At 54.2% G+C, this 20,323-nt stretch overlaps 1 protein-coding gene across 2 annotated transcripts in view; it reads left to right on the top strand.

The window, feature by feature from the left end:
* Positions 1-20,323, top strand: part of CSNK1G2 (casein kinase 1 gamma 2) — a 70,452-nt gene that overhangs the window by 32,431 nt on the left and 17,698 nt on the right. For both annotated transcript variants that reach the window (XM_090027087.1, XM_090027086.1), the window contains exons 2-3: positions 8,690-9,177; positions 20,147-20,187. In XM_090027087.1, coding sequence (XP_089883213.1) covers positions 8,991-9,177; positions 20,147-20,187 — 228 coding nt within the window. In that variant the 5' untranslated portion in view covers positions 8,690-8,990. The remainder of the gene's footprint in view (positions 1-8,689; positions 9,178-20,146; positions 20,188-20,323) is intronic.

Genomic DNA, 20,323 nt, shown 5'->3' with positions numbered 1-20,323 from the left:
CTTCTCATTCAAGCAATCAGAAACTTCACATATGATCACTTCCCCTCTGCTTCTTGAGAGCCACCTCTCACTGCTTAAAGAGATTGGATTGGCACCTCTGTGGCATGGTGTAGTGAATCCAGCGTCATGCAGGGGCCCTCTCACGATGATCCTTGAGAGCCTGCCCAATCCTAGGATGCCTTGCTCTTTCTGTAAGTAACTGCTGCTGCATCACCTAAGGCCTTCTCTGGGACTCCCCAGTGCATGACCCAACCATGAACCACAGCAAAAGCCAAGGCCTCTTTGTTCAGAGTATCATGGGATATCATGGGAACGCCACCCCCTTTTGTTCGTCAGCCGCAAGAGCTAAGGGGCCTCCACATAGTTCAGCATGAGCTGCTATGGCTAGGCCTCATGAACAGCAAGGTAAGCAGGACTATAATGGCACGATCAGACTGTGCTGACCTCAGCCTGCATGGGTTCACAGTTCAGAGTAAAACTGACTTGATTTTGGTCTGATGACTGACTGGTTTGAAAGTGGAGCTAAGCACGCTGTCCAGCTGGTGTGTCCATGTGGGAAACTGGACCAGCACTGCTGTAGGGACTGACTACATGGTACAGCGCTCCTAGGTGGACGAGGACTATCAGGGCTGTGCTCAGGTGGGGGGGGCCTTTACTAGCAAGGTCTGGCCTGGAGGACGGTTGTGGACAATCTGCTTCCAGGCTCCAGCGGTCAAGCCCAGGGTCAAGCTGGTGGGGCAGCTGGAGCTGCAGATCTGCTCTGCATTAAGGCAGCTCATCCCTGGCCTGGGCAGTCCCCAAGCGCTTCATAGGAAGCAGCATTTATTAAGACTAGAAACGTATTTTTTCCCTTCTGGTTGGCCGCGCTGTCTAGTTTCATTGTCTGAAATTCTCTTACGCAGCCTGGCCAGCAGCTCCCTTGAAAAGCGAAACGAACCCGGGGGCTGGAATTCCCTCCGCTCTGGCTCGCGGCCGCCTGGCTCTGTGCAAACAGTCTGGCCCTGAGATTCCACAGGGCTGAGCATAAAGGTCTGATTCAAAATGAAAATTGGGTACTAAGCCACACAGTTCACACACCGTCTCCTCCCCTTCCCCCACCTTGAGCTATGCACTGCTCCACCGCTGCTGGAGAAGAGATGGGGAGACTCCTTGAGAGAAGGCAGCAGCAATAAAACCCCTCCCGCAGGCCTAGGGCATCTGCAGCTGCGCAGGAGGCGGCTCTGCCCTCAGCTGTGCAGCGCAGACAGGACCTGGCAAGGGAAGGGGGCGAAAGCTGGCAGGAGGCAGGCAGGAGGGCAGCTTTGCACCAAATCAAGAGAGGAAATCATTGAGCAAGTAAAGAATGGACAGGATGTTGTGTGCTCAGCGCCTGGGAGAGAACAAAGCTTAGGGAAGCCCTGCTCTCATCCCCCTTTTCCCCTCTACTTCCTGCAGATGGGGGGACTGCTGTTTGCAAGGTGAGCAGAGGGACGAGGGGGCCTTAGCTCAGCTGCTGACCCTAGGGGTCCTCTCTGTATCTGTTTCCCTTGTCTGTAAGAAGGAGGTGCCATTCCTTGTGCCTGGAGATGCTGGAGGCAAGGCAATGACATGGTAGAAACCAGAGCTCGGGGGAGCAGGGATTGTGGCTGTTTCTGTTTCCCTGCCATAGTGCGTAGCCCATGGGGACAAGGCATCTGTAACAAAACATTTTTGATTGACCCACGAAGGCCTCACCCTCCAGCCCTTCCTGCACCCTACGTTATGTATAGCAGCATCACCAAGGGGCCCGAAGCAGGGCCTAGGACCCCCACGGTGCTTGGCACTGCCCAAACACCTGGCAAAGAGATGGTCCCTGTTCCAAGGAGCTTGCAGTTCAAGTTGAGAGACAGCAGATGGCGAAGCCAAGAGCACAAGGCAGTGGTGGGAACAAGAGGGGTGGCAGGGCGGGCAGCTGTCTCTGCCAGCCTATTATACAGTCTTCTGTAAGCTTCTGGGAAGAGGCAAGCCTGTGGTCATAAGGATGCTCCTCCCAAGCACAAGTTGCAGCAGGGGAGAATGGGCTGTGCTCAGCAAGGGCTGGATCATGGGCCTCTCCTTGCTGGTGGGTATTTCTCATGTCAAGAGCTGGCACTGACCTGTGACAGGCCCAGGTCGCACTATGACCACACTGAGCTGTAGCCAGGACTGATGAGGCATCAGGCTGTGGGGCTGCAGTGCCAGCAGCAGCCTGGAGGGCAGGGCTCCCGCCACATCAGCCTTGCTGAGGGGTCAAGGCTAGTACTGCAGACCATCTCTTTCCTGTTCTCCCTTTTCTATTCTAGTTGCTTACTGTGGTTGTAGCTACAGCCCTGACCCCATCTCTCCTGGTGCAGGCAGCCCAGGGCTGGGCAACCCCAGGGAAACCTGCACAGAGCAGAGGCTTGTGAAAACCGGGGACTTGTGTGCTCAGCCTGGCCCCTCCTGGAGGGATGGTAATACATGCCATTAGCACCCGGCACTTACATAGCTTTATTCATCATTTGCTGTTAACCCCTACAGCTCCCTGGTAGCAGAAGCAGGCCAGAGGAGAATGGCCGAGCATGTACTAGGTGCCTTGTCAGACTTTAGCACTCACACAGCCATTTCCCCAGGATGAGGGCAGATCTCAGCCCTTTGGAGGAGGTTGAATACAGTGAGGGTGGGTAAGCAAGCAGGAAACTGGCTGCTGTGATGTGTGCACCTGGGTGGCACTGGGATGCCTTGCCTGCATGTCTTAGACCCTGTGCTCAGTGAGCTGAAGACATAGCTGCCTGAGCTACCACTGCTGGAGCAGTTGCAGATTTGCTGTAGCTCTTGACGCCTGTTTTAAAGGCAGGGACAGGCTGGGGGTAGGGCTCAAATGGGAGACCAGGCACTTACTTTGGACCATTCCCACCCCCCATCAGCCTAACCCCCAGCTCTCCAAGACTGCACAGTCCTTTGGTGGGTGCAAAGCACAGCTGCTTTCTTCCCAACACCATCCTTGGGCCTGGCCAATCCTTCCCTTCACTGCCTTTCTGTTTGCCTGTCCGCCTCCCTCTCCCCCCACATGGTCTAGCACAAGAAGCCTTTTTATTATTAATAGCTATTGAGAGCCAATAAAAAGTTTTACGGGCCTTGGACAAACATCAGGCCTGGCGGTGCACTCATTTCCTGGAGGCTGCATGCCTGAGGGGTGGAGGCTGGCTTGTTTAACCCACAGGTAGCAGGGCTGTGGAGCCCACGGGGCTGGAACCAGCACTTAGGTGGCACCGCAGCAGAGAGGGGTGGCAGAGGCCTGCCAGAGCGGCTTGCTCGCGGTCTGGAGAGGACTGAGCTGGGAACAAAACAGAGGTGATCAGCATGGGTGGAAAGCTGTAGATTGGGAGGGAGGTGTCTGTCTGCCTCCCAGAAAGCACCCTTGTGACTGCGCTCGGCTTCCTGGCATGGCTGCTTCAAGGCACATCCTGCCCAGGGTCGCAGTGGTGTGCTCTCCTCTGGGAGAAACAAGCCCTGAGCTGTGGACAGGCACTGCCCTGGGCTCATGCTGGGAAGCACAGATATAGTCTCCAGTGGACAGAGTGCAGGTTTCATGCCAGGCCAAGCTTCCAGAGCATGCAGCTGATTTCTCTTTTCCTTGGGGTGGGAGGGAAGGTAGTGGGAGCTGGTTTGGCTGTGGTTGAGCTGCTGTCAGCTTGAGCAGGCTGCAGAGGCTTGGGGCATCATAGGATTACTCTGTGTCAGCATCCAGAGTAAGCATTGGCATAATCCCGTTTAGGCCACACCTGATGTCCCCCCCACCCTTGCTTATTGGGGTCAATAGGAGACATTTCCCCATCACTGCCTTTTTGGGTTTCCTGCTTCCAGCACTGCCTGTGATGGGTGACATGGTACTGGGTGGATTTAGTGCCAGGTGGAGGCATGGGGAGCAGAAGGATTGGGCAGAGCTGTGGTGCAGCCAGCACCTCCACTTTGGATGCAGTGCCCCTACAGGGAGTCAGGTTTGGCAAGGCAGGCAGTGTGGGGAGAGAGCGAGGTTTCCTCTCTGATGTTCATCAGCCCCTCCTGCTTCTCTGGGCAGTGCTGGTTCTTGGTGTCAGGCCTTGGGCCTGTGCTCTCATGCTCAAGAGCAAAGGACTATTGGCATATGTACCAGTCATGCTGATGTGTAGATCTTACCATCCCCAGATCTCCAAGTGCTTTGCAGGGGTGGATGATTACCCCAATCCCCATTCCACAAATGGGGAAACAGGCCCAGGGAGGGGCAGTGATCTGTCTAAGACTTCATGACAAGTCAGTGACAGCCAAGAGTTGAACCCCACTAGTCTAATGCCTGGCTCCTTGGACTCTATGTTCCCTGGCTTCTTAAAGAACTGTCTCAGAAAAGTGCTCTGTGATGTACCTAGGAGAGCTTGGAGATCCTGAGCTCTGAGTGCCTCATCTTAACTAAACCTTGCTTCTCAACTGTCAGGTAGAGAGACCATGTGCCTATTGCTTGTAATGGGAAACTGAGGCAAGAAGTGACTTGCTTTGAGGGTGCAGGCCTGAGGATGATCCTGCCCCCATATCTCTGCACCAGCTCCTGGCTCACAGGTGTTCTCCCCTCAACCCACCCCTTGTGTACTGGGACCATCACGTGTGTCCATGTATGCTGTGTCCCATGGCTTGCCCAGCAAGGGATGCGGCTGCTCTGCTTTCTGCCTGTTGTTATCAGAGAAGTTCCACCCGGCCCCCACAGGCATGGTAAATATTCCCTTCAGGGCAACATCACGGAGGAAAAAGAAGAGCTGAACCGCAGCTGCTGAATGAAAAGTTTTGCTTGGCAGCACTGGGAGGTGGGAGCGGCCAGTCCCCACTGGGGATGGGTGACCTGCTCCTGCATGCTGGAAGCTAAGGAAAGGCTGGAATTGCTCAATTGTGCGCGGCTGGTGCTGCTTCAGGCCTGTGCCTACCGCAGGGTCAGAACCACTCCTTACCGCTCAGCCCCTGGGCCAGCTACTTCTTGCACGGTGATTGCTGTAGAGATCCAGTGGGACCAGAACCCCATCTTGGCAAGTGCTGTAGGTGCATGTTGGGAGGACACGTTCCCAGCCCAGAGAGCAGAGGCTGGACCGTGGCTCAGGGGTGCTGGGAGGGTTGACATGATTGGAATAACAGACTGGATGGGATAGCTCACATAACTGGAGCACTGTTGTGGATGAGTATAAACTATTCAGGAAGGACAGGCAGGTGAGAGGAGTTGCGCTGTATGTAACAGAGCTGTATGACTGCTCCAAGCTTCAGTATGAAACTGGAGATAGGCCTGTTGAAAATCTCTGGGTTAAGGTCAGAGGGGGAAAGTAACAAGGGTGATATCATGGTGGGGGTCTGCTATAGACCACCAAACCAGGAGGACAAGGTGGATGAGGCTTTCTTCAAATGGTTAGCAGAAGTTTCTAATAGGGGATCACGGGCCCTGGTTCTCATGGGGGACTTCAATCACCCTGACATCTGCAGGGAGAGCAATACTCAGTGCACAGGTAATCCAGGAACTTCTTTGGATTGAACCAAAATAAATGTCATAAGATTCAATAAAGACAAGTGTAAAGTCCTGCACATAGGATGGATCAGTCCCATGCCCCAGTACAGCCTGGGGACCAACTGACTAAGCAGCAGTTCTGCAGACAAGGATGTGGGGGTTACAGTGGACACTAAGACGAATATGAGCCCACAGAGTGCCCGTGTTGCCAAGAAGGCTAAGGACATACTGGGTTGCATTAGTACGAGCATTGCCAGCAGATCAAGGGAAATGATTATTCCCTTCTTTTCGGAACTGGTGAGGCCACATCAAATATGGTGCCTAGTTTTGGGCCCCCTGCTACAGAAAGGATGTGGACAAGTTGGAGAGAGTCCAGTGGAGGGTCATAACAATGGTTAGGGGACTGGGGGACATGACTTCTGAGGTCAGACTGAGGAAACTGGGCTTAGTCTAGAGAAGAAAGGACTGAGAGGGGATTTAATAGCAGCCTTCAACTCCCTGAAGGGGGTTTCCAAAGGATGGAGCGAGACTCAGTGGTGGCAGATGGCAGAACAAGGAGCAGTGGTCTCAGGTTGCAGCAAAGGAAGTTTAGGTTGGATATTAGGAAGAATTTTCTCACTAGGAGGGTAGTAAAACACTGGAACCAGTTGCCCAGAGAGGTGGTGGAAGCTCCATCCTTGGGAGCTTTTAAGACCTGGCTAGACAGAGCCTTGCCTGGGATAATATAATTCAATATGGTCCAGCTTTGAGAAAAGGGTTGTAAAAAAATGACTTCCTGAGGTCCTTCCCAACCCTAGTTTTCTATGATTCCAATTTGTGCACAGCCAAGGGTAGCAGTTTTTTTTTAAGACCGCCTAAATCCCAGTTTCCAGCATGGTCTAGGAAAGTATTTAGACACCTGTGAGTTAGGCTGAGTGCCTGCACCACTTTGGAAAGTAGAACTTGCGCTCCTAAGTCCCTTGGATACTTTTGAGCACTTCAAGTAGCCTGGCCCAGGTTGATAGGGAGCTGTAGCAGGCCTGACTCTGGGTCCAAGCCCTGGCCTGGTGCCATGAGAGCAAGACTCTTGCCCCTGCCCTGGCAGCCTGGACCTCTAGGCCGCCGCACCCGCTTCTCTCGCTGGCGACGATCCCTGAACTTTGCTGCTTCCCTGCCAGAACAATGGAGGTGCCTGCACCTGCTGCTGACAGCTGGCCCCCAGGAGAGCATCTGTGCTACCACTGCCATAGGAACCCTTCACCTCATCCCAGCACCTGCTAATTAACTGTGCAACCTAGCAGCTGCAATTCCTTTCCACCTGTGTCTTTCTGGGGCCCCCTCTGCTCCCAGGGTAGCTCAGGGCTGCTTGCAGTTGGCAAGATGGGACACGTCGCTTGTATGTGCGCTGCCACCCAGCTCCCTCTGTGCCAGGGTTGGCTGCCTTGGCTGTTCCTGAGTGAAGTCCCTGCTACCTGGGGCTCTGCTCTATGCTGCCTTTTTTCTGCCTCGCTGACTAGCTCTGGTTCTTGCCCCATCTTTCACAGGGGGAAGAGGAAGGGCAGGGGTGTTCATTCCTAGGCTGCGACACATGGGAAGCCTGGATCTCACCTCCGTGTGAGGTCAGGACAGAGTTCTTAAGGAGATTCTTATTGGGGCTATTCTGTCATGGGCAGTATTATTTATTTGTACTAAGTAGACCTTACGGGCTGGCACCCCATGATGCTTGGTGCTGTACAAATGCACAACCAAGGGGCTGGTCGCAGGAGCTCACAGTCCAAGCAACAGAGTTGGACCAACACCAGGCACCCCAAGCCTTCCATGTTCTCACAGTTGCCCCCAAACAGCATTTAACCCTCACCCCTACCCTTACCCGCCCGCCCGTTGTATTCCAGTTTCTCCATTAAAAGCAAATTAGTGACAGGTGGGCAGTAAGCAGAATCTGGGCTGTGTCTATACAGATGAGGCTCCTTACGCGCTCATGCAGGCCTCTCAGTGCAGATCTCCAGTTCAGCTATGCCTGATGGCAGGGAGCAGGAGCTTGCTCAGTGTGTCGCACCTGCTTCAAATGGGTGCCAAGAAATCTCCCCAGAGGAGGGGTACCGGGAGAGTGGGCTGCAGCCAGGTAAAGACTGATCTGAAATGGGTTTAGACATCACACCCCACGGCTGTAGATTGCATGGGCCAGCTGCACAGATCAGACGAGGTCTAATCAAAACAGGCAGCAGGACCAGAATTTGAGCATGCCACAATGTTCTTGGCCTGGGGTGGCTTTGGTCTGCACCTCCTGGCGCACATAGGGGTTTTGACCCAGAAAGTCTCCATGCTGGGCAAGGAGGGATATCCTCTTTCTGCTTCTCAGGAAACCCCAGGGTGCTTTTTCCCTGCTGCCTATGCCTCTGCCTCTGCACTCCCCCTAGGTAGTCCAATGCCTCAGTCACCTTCCAGGCTGCCTTGTTTTCTCCAGTGACCTAGCAGGTGCTCCCCAGGGTTAACTGAGATATCCGGAGGAAGGGGACACTTGCCCCTGTGCTGCACACCCCTGGGCTCAGCAGCATGAAGCAGCTTTCCCCAAGCAGGGCCTGCCTCTCTCCTGTTGGTAGAAGCTCATGATGCTCCTGGGGCTGGTGGAGTTTCAGTTTTGGGTGTCTCTACTCTCCTTGGCTTCCCATGACAAAGGAAGGAGTGTCTCTTCCTGAAAGGGCTGTGCACAAAACCCCCACGCACCAGCTCTCACCAAGAGCAAGCCAGCCTGCTGCCTCAGCCCAGCTGAGACAGCGACTGGGAGCAGTGAGCAGCCTCAGATGGCTTCCTCTGCTCCTGTGCAGGATCCCACTTCATAAGCTTCCTCCGCACCAGGGTCCCAACATATGCCAGGGGCAATACTGAGCTAGGTCTCCCCCTCCTGCATGCTAAGTGTCCGTCTGCTAGACAGGAGAGGGAAAGCCGAGGCCTCAGGGGTTCAGTGAGTTGCTGAAGATTGTTTCTTTGAACTGGAAATAGAGCCCGAGACTCTTGGGTACCCATCCCCTCCTCCAGTGTACCTGCTAGACGGATCATGCTCCCCCCAGAGCTCAGCGTAGAACCCAGGTGCCCTGGTTGCCAAGTGCTCTGCTCTTGGCATACCTCTACCATCCCTTGCCCACGCCTCTTTAAAAGCTCTGCAGAATCACACCTGCCTGTTCCTCACGCTAATCCTTGCCCTTCTCTCTTTCCCAGCTCGGTGCCAAAGGATCTAAGCTGGAAGGACACTCCCCGCAGAATGTTGTCTTCACCAAAGAACGGCCCGCAGCAGGCGACCATGAGAATCCCGGCAGGACCCTCGAAAGCACTGACATTTCAGTAGCCCAGCGCCTGCGGGTGGCACTTACCCCGGAGCCCCTGCCCTGCCCCTTGGACCGTGATGGTGTATTAACCAAGAGCCCTGCTGCTACCTGTCTCCTCCCCCCTCGACTTTCGGTGGCTTTGGGATTTGTATGGCAGTGGCGTAACCGTGGAGAGGCCAGGGTATCACAAACTTATGGATTTTGATAAGAGAGGAGGGAAAGGGGAGACGGAGGAAGGCAAAAGAATGTCCAAGGCAGGCGGAGGAAGGAGCAGCCATGGGAGCCGAAGCACAGGGACCAACTCTGGAGTCTTAATGGTGGGCCCCAACTTCCGGGTCGGGAAGAAGATCGGATGTGGCAATTTTGGGGAGCTCCGTCTAGGTGAGGGGGGCTTCTTATTTCTATCCTCGCTACACCACTGTGCTGCAGGGCTGCTACAGGAGCTTTTCCAGGCCCTTTCCACTGTGGGTAGTAATCGGTATCTCTGTTCTTCTCTCTTGACAATGTGAAGAACCATTTTAAACCCCCACCGAGTAACTCCTTAGTGGGCCTCAGTCATTGGCAGGAAGGCAGTGGCCCCAGAGATTCCCCATAGGTGGCCTAAGACCCAGTTTTATACAAATAAGGTAACCCTCTAATTCACATGTCATAGATAGGCAGTGCCTTGTTTAGATAAAGCCCTTCTTCCTCAAGGTTTCCCCCTGTTCCCCTGCCTCCACTGGAGAGCATTAGCAGAGCACTAAAATCAGCATGACCCTTTTCAGCCCCGGAGCAGGGCAGCCCTTCCCGCTCTCATCCCAGTGGCAGATTCATGCCAGGGGCCTGGACTAGAATATCCAGCTGAGGTTTCACCTGGTGCCACTGAAACACAGTGATGGGCCTGTTACTCATGGGGTGTGGTGCGGTGCTTGGGTCCACCCTTCCTCCTCCCTGGGACGGGAGTCTCCTGACTACCATGTGGTTTTGTGTGGAGGAGTCAGACCAGAGTGAGGAGAGCTAAGTCCGGGGGTGTTGGAGAGAGGGTGTTCAGGAAAAAACGTGCAGAGTATCTGCAGCTTTCCCTGTTGTTCCCCAGAAAGTTTTCAGCACAGCTCAACTGTGCTGGGTCTGATGGGTGGTGGGGCATGGTTGGGCCAGCACAGTGCTGTGCAGGGGGTCGGGCGCTGGCAGCACAGTCGAAAGCCACAGGAACATGAATGGCCCTTGTATGTGTTGATTATTTGCCAGGCAGAGGTTTGGCCCTGAGGAGATGTGGAATATTTATTGCGCCTGAGAATCGCAGGGAAAATACGTTGCCTCGTAGGGAGAATAGAGCTGGCTCATTCCCAGGAGCTGGCTGGGCGTCTCCCTGGCTGCCGTGGGGCTTGGGAACCCCACGATGGATCTTAAGTGGTGTCTCTTCTGATCAGAAGCTCTTTGTGTTGCCTGCTTGTGAGAAGAGGCAGCAGGTGGGAGATGTCTAGATCAGCCTCTCCAGGGACCTGGCTGTCCTGGGGGCTGTGTTGGAGGAAGGGCTGGTTTCCCCAGCTCCTGGGATCCAGCATCCTGCCCCTGTTTGCGCTGATTTAATGCTAGCTCTGCCTGGCGTGACAGACTCGCTGGTGCCAGGCAAACCAGCCTGCTCCTCAGCTCCCTGAGTGATCGCAGCTTAATTGCAGAGCTTGGGAAAATGCTCTATTTAAAACCAAGCCGAGCGGTGGGAAGGCGGTCTCCCTGGGCCTCGGGGAAATGTTCTGGCTGGCTGGGGAAGGCTTGCAGGGAAGCTCCATGAAGCTTCCTGGCTTGGTGATGTGGGTTCACTGCTGTGCACTGCATGGCGCTGCTTTGCCTGCTGCTCCCACCCTCCAGTGACCGAGGGACCTGCACCAGCTCTGCAGCTTCTTCTGGACTTGATCCAGTGCTGGCTGAGCTGAAGCGAGCAATCTGGTTGCTGGAGCTTGTGCCATGGAGAGGTGCAGCCAACGCCCTTCCTGGCTGGAACGGTGCTGTCCATATGCTCGTGGCACTGGCGCTTTGCAGGTGTGAGTTCCTGCTTTAGACCATTGTGCCAGGGCCCCAACAGCTGATGGCCATAGCCCTCACTTGTGTGCCAGCCTTGTGCCTGCCCACAAACCAGCTGTGAAATATGGGAATGTTTCTGCTCATCCCATCCACCCACCTTGGTTTCCTCGGTTTCCTGGCTGCAGTGAGATGCAGGTGGGGGGGCCATCTGCTAGACTCCCTTCCTGCAGCCTGTTGCACTGGAGGAGCAGCCTCCCCTCTGCTTATCTCACCCTCTGGCCATTGCAGTGGGGCTGTCTTCACTCCAGTCCCCCACCCGCCTCTGACCCCCCCCCCCTCCACCCACTCAGCATTGCCTGCATTTGGTTCAGCTTCACAAGGTTATACTCAAGCCTCAAAGACTGGGAAGGAGCTCTTCCTTTCTGTGGTGGATGGCTCTTGATGGGATGAGATTCCACTTGCCCTGGACAGCTGGACATACCAGTCCCTGTACACGGTATTTGGTGAGACCTGAACACCCTCTCTGGATGCCTGTCCATTAAATGGCATCCATACGCATCCTGTTTCAGCAGTGCTGGCCAGGTGGTCTCACTTCTGAGTTCCTGCTTGCTTCCCCTTTGGGCTGTTAGCTTATATCAAGGCCTGAGGGCACTTTCACAGCCTAGCCAAAAGTAGCGACAGTGATTCATTGAGACGTGAACCTTGAAGGGTGAGGTTATCAGCCTATGCACGGCATGGAGGAGCATGAGGGACACCAGGCAGTTGGCCTTGAGGAACCCAATGCTCTCTTTCCTAGCAAACAGCCCAGTAACTCCTCCCCTGCAGGGATGGTCTAGGTAAGGAGGGCAGGAAGCTGCAGAGAATGGCCAAAGCCTTTGATTTCAATCATGGGGAAGGACCTAGGACAAACTGACTGTCTGCGCTCTTTGTCCATGTACTGAGCTTCCCTGTGCTCTGGCAAGATGGGGTTGGTGAGGATATGGAGCCAGGAAGGCTTGGCCCTTTGCACGTGCACTTTGGGATCCATGGTGCCAGAGACACTGAGCACCTGCAGCTTCCATGGCTTTCAGCTGCACTAGCAAGTGCTCAACACCTGTGGAGAAGCCTGCCCAGGGACATCAGCTGAGGCAGCCAAAATCAAGTCATTTAGAAAAACCGTGGCTGAAGGAGTATGTGGGAAGCCAGAGAGGGAATGGGTGGGGCAGGAGCTCCTGGCTCCCAGCCCAGTGCTCAGACCCTGCCCCTTACGCATTCATATGTAAGCACACGTACATACAGCACCAATCCCTGGCACCGTCTGTCTTCAATGACTCGGGGCCCAGGGTGCTGGGTGCTGCACAGGCACAGCATGAGAGAGTCCCTGTCCCAGAGAGCTTCCAGTTTGATTCCCATACAACTGCTGGTGGCTCATAACATTGGGAAGAGGCAGTGGCTGGGCTCACGGAGCATGCAAGATGTGGCAGGGGCTGTGTGCCTCCCTTAGCTTGCTTGTCGCCTTCCTCAGCCGCCCAGCGTGAAGTTTCCCTGCTGACCTCCATGTGTGGGGGGGAGCAAGGTGGAGAGGACCAGCTGGGGACTGAGGCTTTATCTACTCCCCTGTCTCTTCAAGGTGCCCGTACATCCATGAGCTTCCAGCAGCTCTACTGGGCAGCAGTGGCGCCAGGGCACTGAGTTACTGAAGGGATGTCTTTTGCTGGCTGCTGGATGGTGGCAGAAGACCTGCTCTGCCCAGCAGCCATGGAGTAACTCTGGCCACAGGGGAGCAGAGGTAGAGCTGTGTGGTGCAGACCAGGTCTCAGCGTGCGTGATGCTGGCACAGGGGAGCAGGCAGGTGCCAGGGCATCAGCAGTCAGATTACAAAGGCCCTGGCGATGCTGCAGTGGCTCCTGGTGGTGCCCATCTGTGCCAGGGCTCGCTGCTGCATTCTGAAATTGGAGGAAGCTGTTTACGGTAGTGGTGGCCAATGTGCGGCCTGTGGGCCACGTGCCACCTTCTAAAGCAGCCCTGGCACTGCGCTCTGGCCCAAGCAGCTAACTGTGCAGCGAGGTGGCAGAGCATGCAACCATCTGCTGCCTCCAGCCCCTCTCCCTGCCAGGAGCGAAGTGTAGAGCAAAGTGCCTGGCCTGTTGTCAATGGCCTGTGCCCAACAGGAGCAGGGGAAAGCACTGCCCTGCATGGCAGAGCTGTAGTAAGAGAGCAGCAGCCTGGGCTACGTTCAGCGCTACGTTTGGCAAGGACCATGTTCCAAAGTGGCATGTCCAAAGTCGAATAAAGGCTGAGGTGGGGAGCACGTGGCTCTGCGTGGAAGCTCAAGTCTCTGGAGTGAGGCACCTGCATTTGGAGGGGGTGGCTCTGTGCTGTTTCTCTGGCTGAAAAATTTGGGCTTGTTTTTAGTGGGAAATTTGGATGAGGTTGATTTTTTTTTTTTTCCTAAATGTTCTCTCCGAGTGGTTTTGGTGGTTCCCTCCTCTGCCTCCCATTCCTCCTTTCCCAGAGTTTGGTGGGAATGGCAAGGGGGCGTTTATTGTTTTTAATTAAAAAAAAAATCAGACTGAGTAAATTTTTCCCCAAAAAATCATTTTTCCAACCAAAATTGTTAGAGTAGCTGCAGGAGCTTTACAGCGGCCAAGCGGCTGGGGCTTGACTCAGAACCAGAAAGCTTTCTCTGCCCTGCAGAGCTGTGGTTTGTGATGCATCTCTGGCAAAAGCTGCTGTATCTCCATACCCAGGCTAGGAGCTACGCGAGGTGTTGAACTATAGCTAGGTTCAACTCTTCCCTCAAACATCCTGCCAGCATCAGCTGGGATCCAGAGTTAGGAGGGCTGGGGTGGGCCCACTGCTGTATCATCCCTGCCTGCTCTCACCAGGGTCCAGCAGTCCTGTTACAATGCCAGCTTCTGCTTTGTCCCTCGGGCAAGCTCTTTGTGCTGCCTTCGCTGCCAGCAGCAGAACCGAACCAACAATCACTGGAGCTAGAAAGACCGATACAGACACAGCCTGAGCCCAGAGGCATTAACAGACACAGAGAACTGCCCAGGACAGCTCCCAGTTTCCCAGTGCTCTGCAGAGTGTACCTGGCTGTCAGGAGCTGCCCTTTTAATCTCTTAATTCCAGCAATCCCTCTGGGATAGGCACAGCAACCTAGATGGTATTTTGTAGCTTCTCTTTAAAGAGACGTGGGGGCGGTAGGAAAGCCCTTGTGCTGCTTACTAATGAGTCCCTCTTCTCCAGCTGTCTGCACCCCCTGAGCATGTTGCAAGGGAGGGAAGGAGAGTCCATTTCCCAGATCCCTCCCCATCCTGGCCTGATCACATCCTGCATTTCTCTCCCTTCAGGCACTGAAGCTGAAGTTGATTTCACTTCAGGTTTCTATGCACTGGCTGGCCCAAGCTCCAGGTCCTGTTCCAAAAGAGACATTTCCATCGGCATCTCTCTTTTGCTTGGTCTTAAGCTTATGTGAACAGTTTGAATTCAAGGCTGATTCAAAGTTGTCTGTGGCTTTTGTTGTCATTGCCAAGGTTTGTGCGGTGGTCCTTGCTGCTCCTGGCAGGATCCTGTAGTGTTAGCGAGGATGTGGTGTGTGATCTAAGCAGAAGGGAAGAGAGGAAAGGCCGGGCGGGGGCGTGTGTGCGACTTGGACAGGGCCCCCGGGGAGTCTGCGCCAGAGCTGGGATTTGTGCCTGCATTTCCCAGGCCAGATTTACAGCCACCAGACCATCCTTTTTCTCTCCTTCAGCTTGGATTGAATCAAAGAAAAGGTCAGAGGATGCCTGGTGTGACAGGCAGGAGCAGGTACTGAAAAAGCTCTCACCAAGGCTGCATCCGGAGGGGAGGGGTGGGCGCACGGTTATTTAAGGGGTTAAGCAAAGCACAGTGCCCTGCCGTGATTGAGCTGTGGGCGGATTTGAATGGCTGGAGCAGTTTGGCTGCTGCTTCCACACAGGGCTTGGCACAGCGTCTCGCACAGGGAGTCCGTCTGCTCTTCAGCAGGCCCTGACTGTGGCTTCCTGACTGCCATCAGTGGACGCGTGGCAACCCAGGGACTCCAGCGCTGTTTTGGTTTTGAAGTTCCCTTTATTGGTGCAGTGTTCAAAGGCAAGGGGGAAAAATCTGTAATCACCATTGGCCAGGGCTGTCCTACCGCTTTCCAGCCAACAGCTAGAGCTGGCGGTTCTTCCTGTGCGGTGGTCTGCAACCCTGGGGGCACAGAGCCTCACCTCCTCGCTCCCAGCCCTTCCACTCTATCTTCCTCCTCAAGTCAGGTGCTTGCTTAGCTCACCAGTTCTTCCACGCATGGCTCTGTGTTTAAAGGCCTGGGCATGTTGTGAAATCAGTTGTCAATAATCAGTGATCAAACCAGCAGTGAGATTCAGCTGTCATGTATCTCTGTACCATGGCAGAAATATTTTTTCAGGTGCGTGGCTGTGCTAGAGTAATACCTACCCGACCCAGGAAGCAGCTATAGCAGGGAGCACCGAGGACCCCCCTAAAGCATCTGCTGTAGCTTTCCCCATATTTTTGATACCTGGACCACACTTTTTTTTTTTAATGGATTAAAATTGGCGGCATACTTCACTTTTACACCCAACAAGTTACATTACATGTATATGTATATAGAGATATAGATATGAAAGACTTACTTACCCAGCAGTGCCCCACCTTTTGGCCCTGTAGACTGACTGAACAGTGCCAGGTCCATCTATGGGCCAGATCTGATCCATGGGCCCAGTCCAGCACTCTGGTGCCAACATGGTTGGGACTCGATCCCACTACACAGAGCTTGGGATTTTGATGGCCAGGGAGAGAGAGGGGTGATGGACAGTGGCAGTGTTAATTGCCACCACTCCCACACTGCCACATTTCTGGGCTCATGGGAGCTTCATGGGCTAGATGATACTACTCTACCATCTGGATCTGATGCTGATAATTAGGGATCCTGGTTTCCTCTGATTTAAAAAATGTCCCCAGTTTTCGGTTTTAAAAAAGTAGCCCTAAATCCACATTTTTCCATGATTAAAATGAAACACCACTGTATAGATCTCTCTCTTTATTAGTGGTGTTTTGTTTTAATTATGGAAAAATGTGGATTTGGGGTTACTTTTTTAAACTGAAAATTGGGGATTTTTTTAAAATGGGTCAGTGGTAGGAGAACGACAAGAAGTGGGCGGATCTGAACAGGATGCGGTTCAACAAGGACAAGTGCAGGGTGCTGCACCTGGGGAGAGGGAACCAGCATTATGGTTATAGGTTAGGGGCTGCCTTTCTCAGCAGCACAGAGGCAGAGAGGGATCTTGGAGTCAGGATTGACTCCAGGATGAATACGAGTTGGCAATGCAACGAAGCAATAGGCAGAGCCAACCGCACCCTGTCCTGCATCAACGGGGCATCACTAACAGGTCCCAAGAGGTCTTGCTCCCCCTCCATGTGGTGCTGGTCATGCCGCAGCTGGAGTCCTGTGTCCAGTGCTGGGCGCTGCACTTCAGGAGGGACGTGGAGAACCTGGAGCGGGTCCAGAGGAGGCCACTCATATGGTTGAGGGCCTCCGTGGCCAGCCCTATGAGGAGAGGCTGAGGGACCTGAATCTCTTCGGTCTCCGCAAGAGGAGACTGAGGGGGGATCTTGTGGCTGCCTGCAACCTTATCAGGGGCCAGCAGCAGGGACTCAGGGAAAGTCTGTTCCCCAGGGCCCCCCTTGGAGTCACCAGGAACAATGGCCACAAGCTGAGGGAGGATAGGTTTAGGTTAGATATTAGGAAGAACTACTTCACTGTAAGGGTGGCCAGAGCCTGGAATATGCTTCCCAGAGAGGTGGTGCTCTCACCTTCCCTGGAGATCTTCAAGAGGAGACTGGATAGGCACCTGGCTGGGGTCTTATGACCCCTGCCACCCCCAGTGCTCCTTCCTGCCCATGGCAGGGGGTCGGACTCGATGATCTGTCTAGGTCCCTTTCCACTCATTGTTTCTATGAGATGCCATCTGAACCTCTGTAAGTACAGTCAAGCTGAAGATAGGGGCCCTGTCCCACGAGCCATTGTCTCCAGGCTTTGGCGGGGACATCCGTAGCATGGGGACATCCAACGTGCTGGGAGCTGGGTACGAGAGGAATCTCAGAGGAGCTGGGCTCTGGCTTCTCACAGTCTTTGAGCCTGAAAAATCCAGGTGACCTTTATGCTAAGCTTATGGTTCAGCAGAGTTGGTGTCACTGACTTGCCCTTCAGTTAACCAAGGGCTGGGTAGCAGTGAGGGGGCACAGTTCCTGGTCAAACCAGGCCATGACAGTGGAGCCTCAGGCAGTGGTGCTGGCTGGGCTGAGCCAGCTACCCCTGACCATTGCTAGGGTGCAGGAAGCACCATCCATCAGCACAAAGCTAATACAAAGCTGGTCATCTACAGGGATCTGGAGCCAGAGATGGACCTCAGTCATGGCTCAGCCGGAGAAGTGCTGGGAGGAGGCTTGATGTAGTCAGTCCCCCTGGCTCCAGAGGATACTTGGGAGCCAATGATGGGGAACCCCCAGGAGGACAGAGAAGTAGACATCAGCCGTCCCCTTCTTTGCTTTCTCCCCTCTCCCCCATACCATTTGCAAAGTGCTGAGGCTCTGTTTAGTTGCAGATGAACTCCCTGAAAGTGCTAATCCCTCTCTGCTTTGCTGTCTACTAATCTGTTTCCCCGTACAGTATTTCAGCATCAACAAATGTTCCCACAGAGGAGCTCACTGCTGCAAGGGAGAGGGGGACAGGGGTTGAAACAAGGCACACTGGGATTGCACAAAGCCCCTAGGATCCTCCCTAGCTCAGCCCCACACTTGCTGAGCCCTGGAACTCACGACTGCCCTAATGAGCTTCCCCTGCGAACGTGGGGAAGGTGCCCATTGCCTACCTGACCCACATGTTAATGCCCACACCCCTTCACTGGGCCTAGGAGAACTGTCCCTCCTTACACCCATGTGTGAGACGGAAGATACTCAGCAAGTCTGCAGCACTGCCAGCGGCTGACCTTGGACAAATGGCACCCAACCTCCCTCATCCAGCTGTGAAATGGGCTGTCAGCAGCAAGTCAGGGTGGAATCCTTCCCCAGCCTGTTGTGCTACCGTGGTACTTGTGTGGACCTCCTCACCAGAATACAAGTATCTTGTAATCAGGAAGGGATTCGACCCCTCTGTCCCTGGGAGGGTGCGGGGAATATCCCACGTGGCAGACAGGGCACCGAGGCCTGGAGTACATGGAATGACTTGCCCAAGAGTCTGTCCCAGCGCATAGCCCTGTGGTGGAGCAGGAGCTCAGTAACATTCAGGAGAGCAGGACCGGGCTGTTAGACACCTTTGTAGCTCCCGTTCATTTCTTTCCTTGTCACTGCAGCTCCTCGGCAGCTGGTGGTGATTGTCACCAGGCGAGGATGATTGTTGCTTCGGGGGGGGGCAGCAGGCCGTAAAAGCAGATGAAACCCTGTATCCAACGGAGCCTCTTCTAGCAGTTTGCTGCCACGAATCTGCAGTGAGCCGTATGCCAGTGCATACCATGTATGCATGCTGCCTGGCTGGGCCTGTGTTGAGGCTCCTGGCTGTCAAGACAGTCTGGAACCGCAGTGATTCCTGCTGCTGCTGTCAGATGCTGGCTGTCCTGGAAGACTCTGGGTGTGAAGGGTGCTCAGGTGGCTTGGAAAGCAGATGGGGTCTGTTCCTTTGGGTTGTCTCACTGATGCTTTCCAGCACTTCACAAGAATCCTTTCATGCGTTTCAAAATGCTCTTCCGCCTTCATGAGCAGCTGCCATCATACAGCCTCTTGCCACTTGCTGGATTCGTTCATTATTAGCAGGTTGTTCTGCGGCTGCTGCATCACTGACATCCAGGCCACTTGTCTGGGGATGATACCTGAGCATGTGGCCTTGGCTAATATTTCCAGTAGGGAGAGCTTGGGGAAGGGTTAAACAGTCCCGAGGGCAGTGCCTTAGCCTGCCCCAGCTTGCTGCTTTTGCCTTCCCCACAGCCCTTCTGTTCTCATTCCTCCTCTTCTGTGCGCGTGAGATGTGGTGATGGACAGGCCTGTTTCTAGGTGTGCTCATGAAGAAAGGTTTTCAGCCGTGGAAAAGTGGGGGGCAAGTTTGCATTCACAATCTAGTTTGGTTTGTAAGGCTGCAGAGGCCCGAGGGTAGAATCCTAATCCCCCGCTTTGTCGGATCGCTGGAGTTCAGGCTTCTTGCTCATACACTTTGGTGGCTGTTAATTGTTAATTAACAGTCATTGTTAATAATGAGCATTTCCTGCTCAGCACAGAAGATAAATGTGGCTTTACTGGGAAGACTGGCGATGAGACTTTGAGTGCCCAACTGAGACACCTGAAAGGAGGCTGATTTCCAGGAAACACTGCATGTCCAGCCCCTGGGAATCCAGCTCCGTTGCAGCGTGTTTGTCTGGATGCCCAAAATTGCTTGTCACTTATGAAAATCTGGCCACTGCTAACAACACGTGACTGTTGCTGGGGCCCTCTTGCCATGTTCTCTCCCGAGCTGTGGTAACACTGTTTCAGGGGCTGGTGACAGTAGATATCTCTGTCTGTTCCCATCTCTGCCTTTCCTTTCTAACTGAATTGTTTCGCAGCTCCTCTGCTTTGGCTTTGATGGTTGCTAGCAAGGAGCCAAGCACGGCGTCTCTGCCCTCGGGAGAAAGACCGCCCTGGGGACAGAACCAGCTGGACCCCGTGCTCCAGCTCCTGCTGTCAAAGTCACCCAAAAGGGCTGTGAATCATGCCCCGAATGGGCTTATATCCTGCCTCTGGCTGAAGCTGGTACCCCACAACCTGCTGTCACACCAGCATTGCAGGACCTGGGGCAGCCTCCTTCCCTGTTGCTATAGAGATATTTGCAGTCTCTCCTGACTTGTTCACAATGAACCAACTTCCATGCCCAAACGTTGCCAGCAGTGGGCAGGGGGCATGCAGGCAGCTCACAAGGGGGAAGGTGGCTGCAGCTGATTTCCATCAAATGCAAAATGTTGCCATGTCCTCACCTTCATGCGAGGACGTGGCCAGGAAAAGACTGCAGGTCCCATCTCAGTTGTGTCAGGAAGCTGCATGCCGAGCCCTGCAGAGGCTCAGCCCCGGCTGTCCTGCCGTGGGGCGAGGGGCAGGTTGCACCATTGTGAACTCTCTTGCCGCAGTTCTCTTTGATGCACCCACGCAGCAAAATCCTCCTCCTCTTCTTCCTCTCTTTGGTCTGGAGGTGACCCAGTCCGCTCAACAGTTCTCTGTTCATTCCCAGAGACCCTGGTTTGTTCCTAACCTGCTGAGCTTGACACGTGGGCTCTTTGTGAGCTGCATAGGCTGACGTTGCTTCTCTTGTCTCTCTCTGCAGGAAAGAATCTCTACACAAATGAATACGTAGCTATAAAATTGGTGAGTCTCTTCTCCCCCCACCCCTTGCTGCCCAGGTTGGCTCATGTTTCAAAATTGGAGGGGAGAGGGGGGATTTTCTCTCTTAGACTAGCCTCTTAAAATGAGTCGGGCAGAACCAGGCTGTACATGGTAACTA

The sequence above is a fragment of the Crocodylus siamensis genome, chromosome 14, assembly GCF_052110815.1.
Source record: "Crocodylus siamensis isolate JL-2025a chromosome 14, ASM5211081v1, whole genome shotgun sequence".
Lineage (NCBI taxonomy): Eukaryota > Metazoa > Chordata > Crocodylia > Crocodylidae > Crocodylus > Crocodylus siamensis.
Note: the sequence above shows the minus strand (reverse complement) of the source record. Positions and strands in the feature narration are given on the sequence as shown.